Here is a 13329-nt window from a genome sequence, read left to right on the forward strand (position 1 = left end):
GTAAGTCATCCTGGGGATATGTGAAGAATCAGACAACAGTTTGCAAACATTTAAGTAGGTGATTTGGGTCAAATTTATAGCTGATTTATAATGACAAACATGCCTTTTTCATTTCTGTAATACTGACCACTTATATTTAGTTTGTTCAATTTGTCTTTACGGCTGCAGGCCTGTCAAAAGATACTAATAATTACATTGATTTAAAACAACAGAAAAGAGGGGCGCCTGGGTGGCTCAGTCAGTTAAGCGTCCGACTTCGGCGCAGGTCACGATCTCACAGTTCGTGAGTTCGAGCCCCGCGTCGGGCATCTTTGCTGACAGCTCAGAGCCTGGAGCCTGCCTCAGATTCTGTGTCTCCCCTTCTCCCTGCCCCTACCCCAACTCATGCTCTGTCTCTCTCTGTCTCAGAAATAAATAAACACTAAAACAACAGAAAACAGTCACACAAACAGTGTGACAAATGAGAAATGAACCCAGAAACAGATACACCCTTCCCTGAGCTGCTCAACTGTCAGTCAGACTCTGGCTTCACTTGGAAAATAGAGACAAAAACCTCAGTGACTGGCTGAAAACGGCTTTTAAATTCCCTCCTAAAGTTTTAATTTTAGAACCACCGATGGGAGCAGTCCCTAGATCGCATCATTTTTAGCAACTCATAGCAAAGCTGCCCTGTAGTAAGAAATATTTGTTTAGTGCAGAGTTTCCAAAAGTAGATTAATGGTATGTTAGATATTTTCCCTGCATTTTTTTATATCTGTAATGGAAACATTTACATGATCTTAAAATGGCCCCCATTTAAGGATTCACATGATTCATTTCTTCTAGAATTTAATGTCAAGAAACATTTTCCTCTAGGTGAACTCATCTGGTTGTATGCAATAATTTGAGCTTGATAAACTTTTCCTGTCTCCCCGTTTTTCCTGGAAGTCAAGGAAAAAACCCCCAAATACATCTATCTATCGTATAACAAATACATTATGTGTGTATGTGTGTGTATGTGTGTGTGTATATACACACACACATACACACACATACTGGAAATGGCATGGCACATATATTTTATAAACGGCTTTTTCACTTAGTAATAAATTATGATCATTTTTTATGCCAATGAACATAAAGTCATTTTTAATGGTTGTACAGCTGTCCATTGCATGGCTGTATATATAATTTATTTAACGACACCCCTACTGGTGTCTTTAGATTGTTTTCATCTTTAAATTACACATATCCTTATTTAACTGTTTTACTTGTGTCTTTTTATTGTAAGCCCCTTACAAGTTATCATTCAAAATAGGCAAAATAATAATGAATAATGAATGAATACATGGATTCATGAAATCCTAGGAACAGCCTAGATACGTACAACTATAATTAGATTACATTTGAATTATCATGTATTGTTTATGGTGTTGTCACTGTGGAGATGAATAATTTTTTCCCTTTCCAGGTCTCGGCCAAAATGAGCGAAACTTCTTCCACTAGTTTTTCCGTGATTCATCCAACCTCTTCTGAAGGTCAAGGTCCTTCTCCTCGCCATTTGAGCGTCATGCATCCTGTTGTGGCCAAAAAGATCAGCTTCTACAAAAGCGGAGACCCGCAATTCGGTGGGGTCAGGGTGGTGGTCAACCCTCGTTCCTTTAAGACATTCGATGCTTTGCTGGATAACCTGTCAAGGAAGGTGCCCTTACCTTTCGGGGTGAGGAACATCAGCACCCCTCGGGGAAGGCACAGCATCACACGCCTGGAGGAGCTGGAGGACGGAGAATCTTACCTGTGCTCCCACCGGAGGAAGGTGCAGCCGGTGGACCTCGACAAGGCCCGCCGGCGCCCGCGACCCTGGTACAGCAGCCGGGCCATCAGCACGCACGCGCACAGCTCCCCACCCACGGCGCCCGCCGCCGCCGCCGCTCCCGGCATGCTACGCGCGCCGCGGAGGCTCGTGGTCTTTAAAAATGGCGACCCGAAGACGAGGCGCACGGTCGTTCTGAACCGAAGGGTTACCCAGAGCTTCCAGGCCTTCCTGCAGCACTTGATGGAGGTCATGCGGTTCCCGGTGACCAAGCTGTACGCCACGGACGGAAGGAGGGTGAGTGTTCAGGTTTTTCTCACGTCTGAGCTCCCGCCGTGTGGGACGTGGAAGGAGGCCCTGGAGAAGGAAGGCTTCTTGTGCCTGTGTGTGGGTATTCCCATCCTCGTGGGGTGGCGGGGCTCACCTGGGTGCGTGGCCCCGTCGTTCTCTGGTCGGAATCCGATTCACTGCATTTCAGATTGAAATCTGAAATCGCTGCATTTCACCTGCAGCTGACAGCATGTTCCCCAGGCCCTTTTCTCAGCTGGCTCAAGGAAGACCTTTGGCTACAGCTGGATATTTTGGTGGCGAATGCAGAGGCAGTACTGCATACCTTTGAAAGGTTTCTTTGGTGGGGCGCCTGGGTGGCTCAGTGGGTTAAGCTTCTGACTCTTGGTTTCAGCTCAGGTCGCGATCTCACGGTTTTGTGAGTGAGCCCCACATCAGGCTCTGTACTGCAGGGTGGAGCCTGCTTGGGGTTCTCTTTCTCTCCTTACCTCTCTCAGCCCCTCCTCTGCTCTCTCTCTCAAGGTAAATAAATAAACTTAAAAAATAAAAAAAAAATTAAAATGAATAAAAGTCTTTAGTTATAGCAGAAGACCAGAAGACCGATATCTTCGGCTAGTATGCTGGCTCAGTAGGATGTTGATTTAACCACCTTCACCTTGATACTTGGTAACTTTGTATACAGTATTGATGCCTAAGGAATGCTTGGTGATTATCTCTTTCAAGCCCTAAAGGCTGTTGAATTGATCCCTTCTGCTAGAAAATGACCATATGAAAAGAACCAAAATTTCATGTTGCTCATGTAAGGACCTTAACTCTTTGGTTTCTTCTAGGTTCCCAGTCTCCAGGCTGTGATCCTGAGCTCTGGAGCTGTGGTGGCAGCCGGAAGGGAGCCGTTTAAACCTGGAAATTATGACATCCAGAAGTATTTGCTTTCTTCAAGATTACCAGGGGCCTCTCATCATGTGTATACCAAGGGAACTGCTAGGTCAGAAAGAAGAAAGAGTAAGTCACTTAAATATGTAGCCCTTATTTTTAGCCCTGAAGTGTGTGTGTGTGTGTGTGTGTGTGTGTGTGTGTGTGTGTGTGTTTTAGCCACAATATTAAAAAAAATCCATGCTTAAGTGGCCAATTTTCTTCATCACATGAGAGAAAATGAGGGGGTCACAAACATTCTAAACTGGAATTGGTCATATGAATAGTTGGAAAGAGTCATAGAGATTGTATGATTCTTTTTTAGATTTTCCCAAATCGATCAATGATATATTTGTTTAAATTGATGAGGTATGCTTTATTTGGGGGGGGGCATTTGATACCTAGATAAAGAATAAAAATGGCAGCCTTGATTTGGAGAGGAATTCTATGGAATTTGTAGAAGTGACATCTCTGGTTGTTGTAGAGATTTTTGCAAATAATACTATGTGGCATCATAGCTGAGCTCAGCAGGTTAGTTGAGTGTATTTTCAAAAGTCTCTAACTACATATGAAGTCTACTTTCTGAAGTTATTACAGTAAAAATTACAGGTCTCATCCATTTTTTATTTATTAAAAAAATTTCACATAGTCAATTCACGCTGGTTAATAATAATCCAGGTTGACAATTCCTTAGGAAATGCTACACAATATCGCATTATCCTTTGGGTAGGGGAGAGGAGGGTTTATTGATACCCGAGTGTGGGATGGGCTATAAATTCTCTATGAAGGTGTGGCTAATTGTATTATTCATTGTGCTCAATATTTTAATCTCATTATTCATTGTGCACAGTTTTTTTTAGCGCTTTTGCTAAGGAACTGAGTGCCATTTATACCTAAATTTTGGGTTTTATGTAGGCACTGAATGATACACTCTTTAAGTAGTATTAATCCCTCTACTTATTGCTAACATGGGTGAAACTCATCTATTAGGGGTAAACTCAATAGATATCTATTCATGTTTCTATTTTGTAGGCATTAGCTGCCAGTTGTCTGTTAAGCATATGGTAGTACTATTTCACTGTGCTCATTTTACTAAAATTATTTTATTATTTTGTGTTTGATATGGGTTGCTGAATATGATTTTTGATGGTGTTAGGGAATCTAAGGGTTTTGGTAAATTTTATTTTAAAAAGTTGTAAGTGGAACATTTTTATTTGCAATTTTGGTAAATGTATACCAAAAATAGGAGAACATATTTTAGGTTTGTACTCTGAAATGTGAAAGGTATTTAATTGATGCCAAGAATATGCAAATGTATGCAACCTGCTTGTAAGAATTTGATTGAGTTTAAGAAGCATGAGTACCAAAGTTGTCTTTAGGATGCACATTAAAAATATAACCAGATATCTGGATCTTTGTCTGTCTCTATTCTCTTTTGTGCCCTATATCAAATCAATGCACTAGTTATACAAAGGGAAATTATTACTTGATTAGTCTTGACATTTATTTATTTCTTTATTTTTGAGAGACAGAGAGAGAGACTCTGTATGTAAATGGGGAGGGGCAGAGAGAGAGGAGACAGAGAGCTGTCAGCACAGAGCCCAAATGCAGCGCTCGAACTCATGAACTGTGAGAACCAAAAGTCAGGTGCCAAAGTCGGATGCTTGACTGACTGAACCGCCTAGGTGCCCTGATTAATCCTGACTTTTAAATAAAGTCTAAAAATGTTTTAGCTTTCATAATGCTATAGTGCCTCTCTTGGAAATACAAAGACAGGAAAATAAATATTACTGTAACTTTTTACTTGCTTTGTTTGCATTGGTAAGCAGCACTTCGTTAGACTCCAATTTTAGTACTGGCAAACAAAACAACAAAACAGAATCCCACAAAAATCTTTTTTTTTTTGTTAGAATATTTAGCAATTTCTACTTTATACTTATTAAAATTGCCTAATTAAACTAATTAAAATTAAAATTCTGTGAATCTTGTTATTTTAGTAGGATTATAGATTTTCTTTTTAAAAATTTTTATTTAAAGTTTATTCATTTATTTTTGAGAGAGAGAAAAAGAGAGAGAGAGAGAAAGAAAGCATACAAGTGGAGGATGGGCAGAGAGAGAGGAGAGAGGGAATCCCAAAAAGTCTCCACACTGCCAGCATGGAGCCCGATACAGGGCTCGAACTCACAAACCATGAGACCATGACCTGAGGTGAACCAAGAGTTGGATGCTTAACTGACTGAGCCACCCAGACACCCCTAAAGGTTCTCGTTTTAAAAGTAGCTTGTAGAGATGCACCAGATATTACAGTGACTTTGAATTCAAATAACAAATGAATACATAGAAGTGAGAAACCTGCTAATAATATCTTACTATAAAATTTAGAAAATGTGGTATTTTTTATACTAATTATTTTTTTCTTTTCTTTCTTTGCTGCCTCTTCTATTGGATATTTATAACTTCTCTATCTTCTACACTTTGATGTGGGGCATTTTTTACTCTCAAAATCTTGAAAGTGAGCACACATGTGCCTTCAAGCCCAAAGTCCCAGATTTATTCTGTTTCTTCCAACAAAATGCATAATAGTGATTGCTACTCAGACCATTCTTTTGCTTCTGAAAATTACTTGGCCTTAGAAAAAAAAGATTCTCAGAATTTATTGATATATCCTTCTGAAGATGATATTGAGAAATCAATTGTTTTTAATCAAGATGGCACCATGATAGTTGAGATGAAAGTTCGATTTAAGATAAAAGAGGAGGAAACCATAAAATGGACCACTGTCAGTAGAGCTGGTCTTTCTAATAATGATGAAAAGAGTGAAGTAGGCAGTTTTCCAGGAAGAACAGATGATTGTTCCTCTGGTGTAAAGATTGCAGCATGCTCATTGTCTGCAGATGTCTCATCTCTGAGGAAAGGCCATGATCAAGAGGGCAGTTTGGCTGAGGAGATAAACACTCAAACGACAGCTCAAGAGGCTGAAACTTGCACATCTGCTAGTTGGGAGAATGCTGCTATGGACACAAACACCATCCAGGAAACTCAGGATCAAGCGAAGCGTCATTTTTATCGGCCACCTACACCTGGGCCAAGGAGGGTGAGACAAAAGAAATCTGTGAAGGGGCGTGTGACCTTGGTATCTGAAACTGAAGTTCAAGAGGAAATGATTGGACAGTTTTCCTATAGTGAAGAAAGGGAAGACGGGGAAAACAAATCTGAGTATCACATGTTTACACATTCCTGCAGTAAAATGTCATCAGTATCTAACAAACCAGTGGTTGTTCATATCGATAACAATGAGAAGATAGAGGCATCTTTAGAAAGGAAAAAGGAAAGCAGACTGCTCAAGTCAGGTGCAGTACATGCTGATGTTGTAGAAATTACAAGTGAAAAGGTGTTAGAGATGTCTCATAGTAATGGCTTGCCACAGGCTGCATCGGAACATTCAGTTGTGGAGGAAGGTATAGTTAATAGTGTAACGTCAGACAACAAAACTAGTATCAAAAACTTAAGACCTTATGGTAACACCAGTGATAGATTCGGTCCTGTTTTAGTAGATACAACTCATTCTTTAAGTAATGACTCTGGAACTGACATAACTGTTTTTGAGACCCCAGCTTCAGTAGGGTCCTCCACTGTCACCACAAGAATTGACAGACTAATTAATGAATGTGCTCAGCGTGATTTAACAAAATTTCCAGCAAATGAAAAGCAGATTTCATCATCTGCTGCCAGCAAAAAGAAGATGAAATGTCAGCAACAAGTGATAAACTCCAGGCATCAGGATGGGAAGGTTGCAACCAAAGCAATTCTTAGTAAGAGTAAGAGAATAAACAAAGGAGGTAGAATTGCACAGGAAATCAGATTAAAGGATTCACACGGTTCCCTTAAAAGAGGAATACTTTGTGAGGAAGATCTCCATGCAAGTGATATGGTAATAGAATCAAATTATTCTTGTTCCAAAAGTGATCTCAGTCCTGTGAATCCCAAGAATATCCACGTACAGAATCCTATGAAAGTTCAAGGACTTTTAGTCAAAAGAAAATCCAGACCACTAAATAAAGTAAGTTTAGGAAGACCTGCAAAAAATGAAATTGGTCAAGGAGATAAAGTATTTCCCTATAATGACTTCAGGTGTTGCAAAAATAGTTTTGGAGATCAAAATTTATTTCATGTGTTTAACTTCCTTGAGCAAAACCCCAATACTTTTTGTGGACCACAGGCTCAAGCAGAAGTAGCATCTTGGTATTTGAGAGGAATGACAAAGAGAAGTGTAGTTTCAAAAGTTAATAATTCACACATAACTTTGAAAACTCAGAAAAAACAAAAAGGAGATAAGTTGAAATTAAGTACTACTATAAGTAAACAACATGTTACAACCAGGGCAAATTCCTTAGCTTCTTTGAAAAAAGCTGTTTCTCCTGAGGATTTTAGCCATCATTCAGTTCAAAATTATATACAGAGATGGTTGCAGAACATAAATCCACATCCACCCTCGCAACCTAGAAAATTAGCTCCAGTATGCAAAAAGGAAAGGAGTGTGGTAAGTTGTAACAATGGTAGTTTTGCAGAAACGAATTCCCACTCAAGTTCTGGAAAAGGAAATAATTCTGTTAGGGAAAGTAATAAACACGTAAGTAAAAATGCTGGTTTGGCAGGAAATAATCTAGGTAAAAAAATAGGTAAATCTTTTGACAAAGATACCAGTGAAGAACTTACCGAAGATCTCTGTGACAGCCAGGTTGAATCTCTGAATGATGCTTGCTTACTTCCCTTGAATGAAGATTGTGCTGTGTCACAGTCAGCTATTGATGATCGTAATACTAAAATCCAGGTATGTGCTAAAAACTTAGGACCAGAGGTAAGCCTTGTTTACCAAGAAATAAACCTAGCTACAAAAAGACACAGTGTGGAGGCTGCTATTCAAGTAGATCTTGTAGAAGACACTTCAAAAGACCTCTTACCAGTCCTGTTGCTTCGCCAACTGCAAGCTTTACTTCCTAGTATTCCTAAGACTCAGAATGGAGTTATTCAAATGCCAGGTTCACTTACAGATACTCCCTTTCCTTCCCCGATATCGAAGTCATATACCAATGTCCTTCTAGCTTGGCTTCTGGTGCTAACCTTAAAGGGAAGTATAAATAGCTTCTGCCAAAGTGATGCTCACAAGACTACCACCAGAACTTCAGAAATACTTGCGTTATTAGAAGTCCTAAAGCATACTGCCATCACAGAGGAAGCTGATGACTTGGAGGCTGCTGTTGCCAGTTTAGTGGAGGCCACCACAAATCACCTTGGACTTGCTGAGAAAGAACAAGATACGGTTCCAATAGGACTTCCTGCAAATTGTTCCACACCCAACATTCAGAGAGTTCCTGAGTGCACTGAGAATGAAGAAACACAGAAACTCTCCTCTATAGATGGAGGCTCTTCTGCCAGTGAGGACCATGCCTCTGAAGTCTGTGTTTCGGAGGTGACTTACTCTACATGTGAGATGTGCACTGGGAATAAGTCTTATCCTCCAAAAGAGGCTTGTAACCTCAGTGACGTTTTTTCACCTATTGATGGCCATACCGTAGATCAGACCTCCACGAATAAGGCTTGTCTCCTAGGAAAGGTCTGTTCACTTACTCATGCTCTGTCTTCTGATAAGGCTTGTGCTTATGAGGAAAACCGTGTTTATGAAGCAGCTTGCCCAATTGATGAGGCCTACATTCCCCCAAAAGACAACAATACCAATGACTTTTTAAATTCCAAAGAAAACACATGTACTGATAATTTGGAATTGACTGAAGAATTAGAAAGAGTCGATGAAGTTCAGAAAGACCTAACTACTTTGGCAGACCCTGGCTGTAAACATGGCTTTAATACATTGGTGTCACACCAAAATATCAGCAATTTAAGCCACCGTGGCTTTCCCCTAAATGAAACCGAACCAGAATTTGATGAGGAACATAGCTCTCTGGCTGAATTTAAAAATTATTCATTGAAGAAATTTAATGGTCGAAATGCATATGCATCCTCTGATAAGGAAGACTCAAAGACGTCTGAAGAACCAGGCTCAATAACCAATAGCTTGACATCCAGTGAAAGAAGCGTTTCAGAATTGGAATCTTTTGAAGAATTAGAAAACCGAGACACTGATATCTTTAACACAAAGATACATGCAGAAGAACAGGCCACTGAAGAGTTGATCCAAAAAGAATTCGAGGCTAGTAAAAATTTGGAATTGGTGGGAGTCTCTCGCAGGAACATTACAGAAGAAGAAAAAAGAAGTGGTGTGATTGGTGAGACGGTCAGTAGGAGGCTGGAAACACCACCATCTTTAGTTTTTTGCTATGATTCTAAGCAAAATAGTGAAAAGGAACTCAATGAAGGAGAAACGAAAATGAGAGTAAAAATGATGGTGAGAAGCATGGAAATTGGAAGTTATTCAGAGTCCTCTCTTGATTTTAAAAATTGCTTCACAAGACCAGTGACTTCTGATTGGTCAGACTTTAGACAGGACAGTGAGAATGAACAGCCATCCAGTCATGGCCCCAATGGCAGTTGTGAGGAGATCGCCCAAGAGAAAGAATACAATAAAGGGTTTGTTAAAAGAACAATTGAAAAACTTTATGCTAAAGGGGAGATTATTAAACCATCTTTTTTTCCTGGGTCTACACACAGATCTCAGGTTTGTCCTTATAATTCTATGGAATTTCAGTGTGCTAGGAAAGTAGGTCTTTATGATTCTGAAGGTCACTCATTTGGCTCTTCTGAACAGGTATCTAGCATTTCATCTGTGTTGCAGAAATTTCCAGAAGAAGGCCAACTTAAATGTGACTTTAATGGTGTGAGGGCCAATTATCATGGGGGAGACATTGTAGGACGTGGTACAAAACAAAATGATCATCACAGACTTGTCAGAGATCTGGAGGAAGGAGTACTGATTGATAAAGGCAAGTGGCTTCTGAAAGAAAATCATTTGTTGAGAGTATCATCTCCTGAAAATTCTGGCTTATGTGGCAATGCAGACACCACATCAGTGGATACTCTACTTAATAACAGCACTGATGTACCATATTCACATTTTGGAAACTTGGCCCCAGGACCAAACATGGCTGAGCTATCCTCTTCAGAACTGGAGGAACTGACTCAGCCCCTTGAACTGAAATGCAGTTATTTCAACATGCCTCATTGTAGTGACCCTGAGCCTTTTTGTGAGGATTTGCTAGATGTTCAAAATAGAACTTGTGCCAAGGAGAGAATGCCCAATGATCGTGCAGAGGAGAAAGCTAGTCATAAGTCAGAAAGAGTATGTACATCAGTCACTCAGGTCTTCACGTCAGCTGGTAGCAAAGTCCATCCTGTCTCTGACGATACTATTAAAAGCCAACCATGGCCTGGTAATAATGTAATTCATGGTGCACTTCAGGAAGGGGACTCTCTGGATAAACTCTATGCTCTTTGTGGTCAGCATTGCCCAATACTAACTGTTACCATACAACCTATAAATGAAGAAGACCGAGGATTTGCATATTGCAAAGATTCTGATATTGAAAATTTCCTGGGTCTCCATTTGTGGATGAAAATACACCCATATTTGCTACAGTTGAACAAAACCGTGTTTAGAGATAAGAACGATAAAGCAAGTGGTAGAAAAGCATTTATTGATAATGCCATTGATGATACCTTTAATCGGCTTTATTTTAATAATACATTTGACTTGATGGATAAAAGGAAATTAAGAAAATTAAAAAGAATTAGCTCCTTGGACTTAGAGGAAGAAAATAATTTGAAGAAATTTCAATTATATTTAAAGAAAACGTTTTGTGTGAACTTCTTGCACCCATCATTGTTGGTTGTAGATATTGTGAATTCAAATACACAGGACCCCAGCAGTCAGACGAATGAAATCTTTCAAGTAGTTGATGAGAATAACAACTTATTAAATAACAGATTCCAGAACTCAAGAACAAATCTCAACCAAGCAGTAAGAGAAAATATCAACTATCATTTCTTTGAAATGTGTGGTCAAGCCTGCCTATGTTACAAAGTTGAGACACCTTTAAATATTAGCAACAGAAATATATTAGAAATATTTTATGTATTTGAGGATGAAGATCTTTTCATTTGGGAAGAGGAAAACCAATTTGACTGATCTTGAAAGCACTGATGAACAAGAAGATTTATAATTTTAATATCAGCGCCGCCTTTTTCCCCCCTCATAATATGATGAAACACAAGGGATGGATATAGACTAGATAACCTCTAAAATTTCCCACTTCTTTAAAATGAGCTTACTCTAGAAAGCTTGAAGTTGGATAATCTTGTTTGACTTTAAGTATTCCACTGTTCTTTATTTTTCCAAAAATAACAGACTCAGTTTTTATTGGTATTTTTGAATTTTCTGTGTGTGTTTTCCCTGAGTGTACATAATTTCCTGTAACTGTGTGTTTTCTTCTAGGACATCACAAATGTCCTAAGGACAGGAATTATATCTTTTTTCTCTGTTTATATTGTCTGTTTTTTTTTAAAACATTTTTTTTTCAACATTTTATTTATTTTTGGGACAGAGAGAGACAGAGCATGAACGGGGGAGGGGCAGAGAGAGAGGGAGACACAGAATCGGAAACAGGCTCCAGGCTCTGAGCCATCAGCCCAGAGCCCGACGCGGGGCTCGAACTCACGGACCGCGAGATCGTGACCTGGCTGAAGTCGGACGCTTAACCGACTGCGCCACCCAGGCGCCCCATATTGTCTGTTTTTTTTGTAAAATGTATATTGGTGAATAAAATATATTGGTGAATAAATGGAATAGTCTTAGCCTCAAATGTACTTCCTTTATTAATTTTAACTACTGATTTAATAAAGGTATGATTGTAAGGTTTATACAACATTCTTGTAAGTTTCTTGTGCCAATGTCTTGAATCTAATTTCCTGGGAACATCTACCTAATGAATTTGTGAGCATTTCACTGGGACAGAATTAATCGCTTGTTCTCATGATGAGAAAAAGATTCTTTACTACTATGCTTCTTCTTTATTACTTTGCCTAGAAATTATAATATATATATTTTAATGTTTTTATTTATTTGTGAGACAGAGAGAGACAGAGCATGAGCAGGGGAGGGGCAGAGAGAGAGAGGGAGACACAGAATCTGAAACAGGCTCCAGGCTTTGAGCTGTCAGCACAGAGCCTGACATGGGGCTTGAACCCATGGACCGTGAGATCATGACCTGAGCCGAAGTCAGATGCTCAACCAACTGAGCCACCCAGGCACCCTGAAATTATAATCTTTTATACATTAGCAAAATGTCAAGAAATCCAAGTAAATCAGAAAAAAAAAAAACCAAGGAAAAACTTAAAGTATGCTCTGTGAAGAAAAATTAAAGGAGCTGGAATGATTTTAACTTGGAAAAGAAAAGAGAAAGGTGACTTTAAAATTCTCAGCATTGAAGAACTGCTGTGAAGAATTTGACATTTTTTTATGTCGAGCTGCATAAATAAGAAATTTAATTAGATATGAATAAAAACATGTCTAGAAGGATAAATAAATTTGATTAGACTATAAATTGCTTGTTTTGAATACATGGGGTATTTTGCCTGGAATTTATCCAGGGAACCTTTTAAGTAAAATTCCTTACACCTAATGATTATATGATGGTATAGAAACAAGTCTTATAAATCATTGGAGTCTATGTTTCTTGTCTGAAACTGACTCAGAGTAGAACAGTTAATGTTTTTTGGAGCCACATATGGAGGTGCTAAAATAAATTTGGCATTGAGTAATTAAAGGTAACTAATTACATAAAAAAATATCAGTTCAGCGTGAGTCATAAATCCATAAAAAATATGAGTTACTATTTATTTCACCAGATAAAGACTGCCTCTACATAGAGTATGCTTTTTTTACATTAAGTGATAATGCTTTTCCCATTGAAAAGTGAAAGCTGTGGTGTTACGTTAGCTTCGGTAATGACCAGTGAGAATTTTGTTGACATAAAAGGGCTGAATTGTGGAGAAATAATAGGGGAGAAGAATTCATTTTGTGCGTACTTTATAGTAGTGTCTGTGGTAGTCTTACAGATTTATTAAATGTAATCCTTCCTCATAAAGACTGTGAGTTTGGCTTTGCTATTCCCTTTTTATAGGTGAGAGAATCTAGAGCAGGCAGGTAAAGTATTTTCATCAGTGGTGCACAGTATCATGCCAGAATTTGAACCCAGACCTTTGTGCTTGAAAATCTGCTACTTTTACTACACCTTTGTTCTTTTTTATATGAGGAAAGAGTGGTGAAATGTTTAAAAAATTATTTAGTGCTCTCCCCAAAGAAGAGAGAGAAGGAAATTATTTTT

The 13329-nt window shown here is 38.8% G+C and overlaps 1 protein-coding gene and 1 non-coding gene across 2 annotated transcripts; one reads left to right on the forward strand and one right to left on the reverse strand.

Moving 5' to 3' along the window:
* The first annotated feature begins 1462 nt into the window (after nucleotides 1–1462).
* Nucleotides 1463–11132, forward strand: RP1 (RP1 axonemal microtubule associated). The gene is made up of 3 exons (XM_047073848.1): nucleotides 1463–2089; nucleotides 2911–3082; nucleotides 5506–11132. Exons 1-3 carry the CDS (start codon nucleotides 1463–1465, stop codon nucleotides 11130–11132), a joined length of 6426 nt encoding a protein of 2141 aa, XP_046929804.1.
* Nucleotides 11133–12167: 1035 nt separating this feature from the next.
* TRNAR-UCG (transfer RNA arginine (anticodon UCG)) lies at nucleotides 12168–12252 on the reverse strand. Its single transcript has one exon. It is a non-coding gene; the product is annotated as a tRNA-Arg (tRNA).
* Nucleotides 12253–13329: the final 1077 nt, after the last annotated feature.

This window comes from Lynx rufus, unplaced genomic scaffold (assembly GCF_022079265.1).
Source record: "Lynx rufus isolate CCGP_SWC_20201006 ecotype Redwood Valley unplaced genomic scaffold, mLynRuf1.p SCAF_12, whole genome shotgun sequence".
NCBI lineage: Eukaryota > Metazoa > Chordata > Mammalia > Carnivora > Felidae > Lynx > Lynx rufus.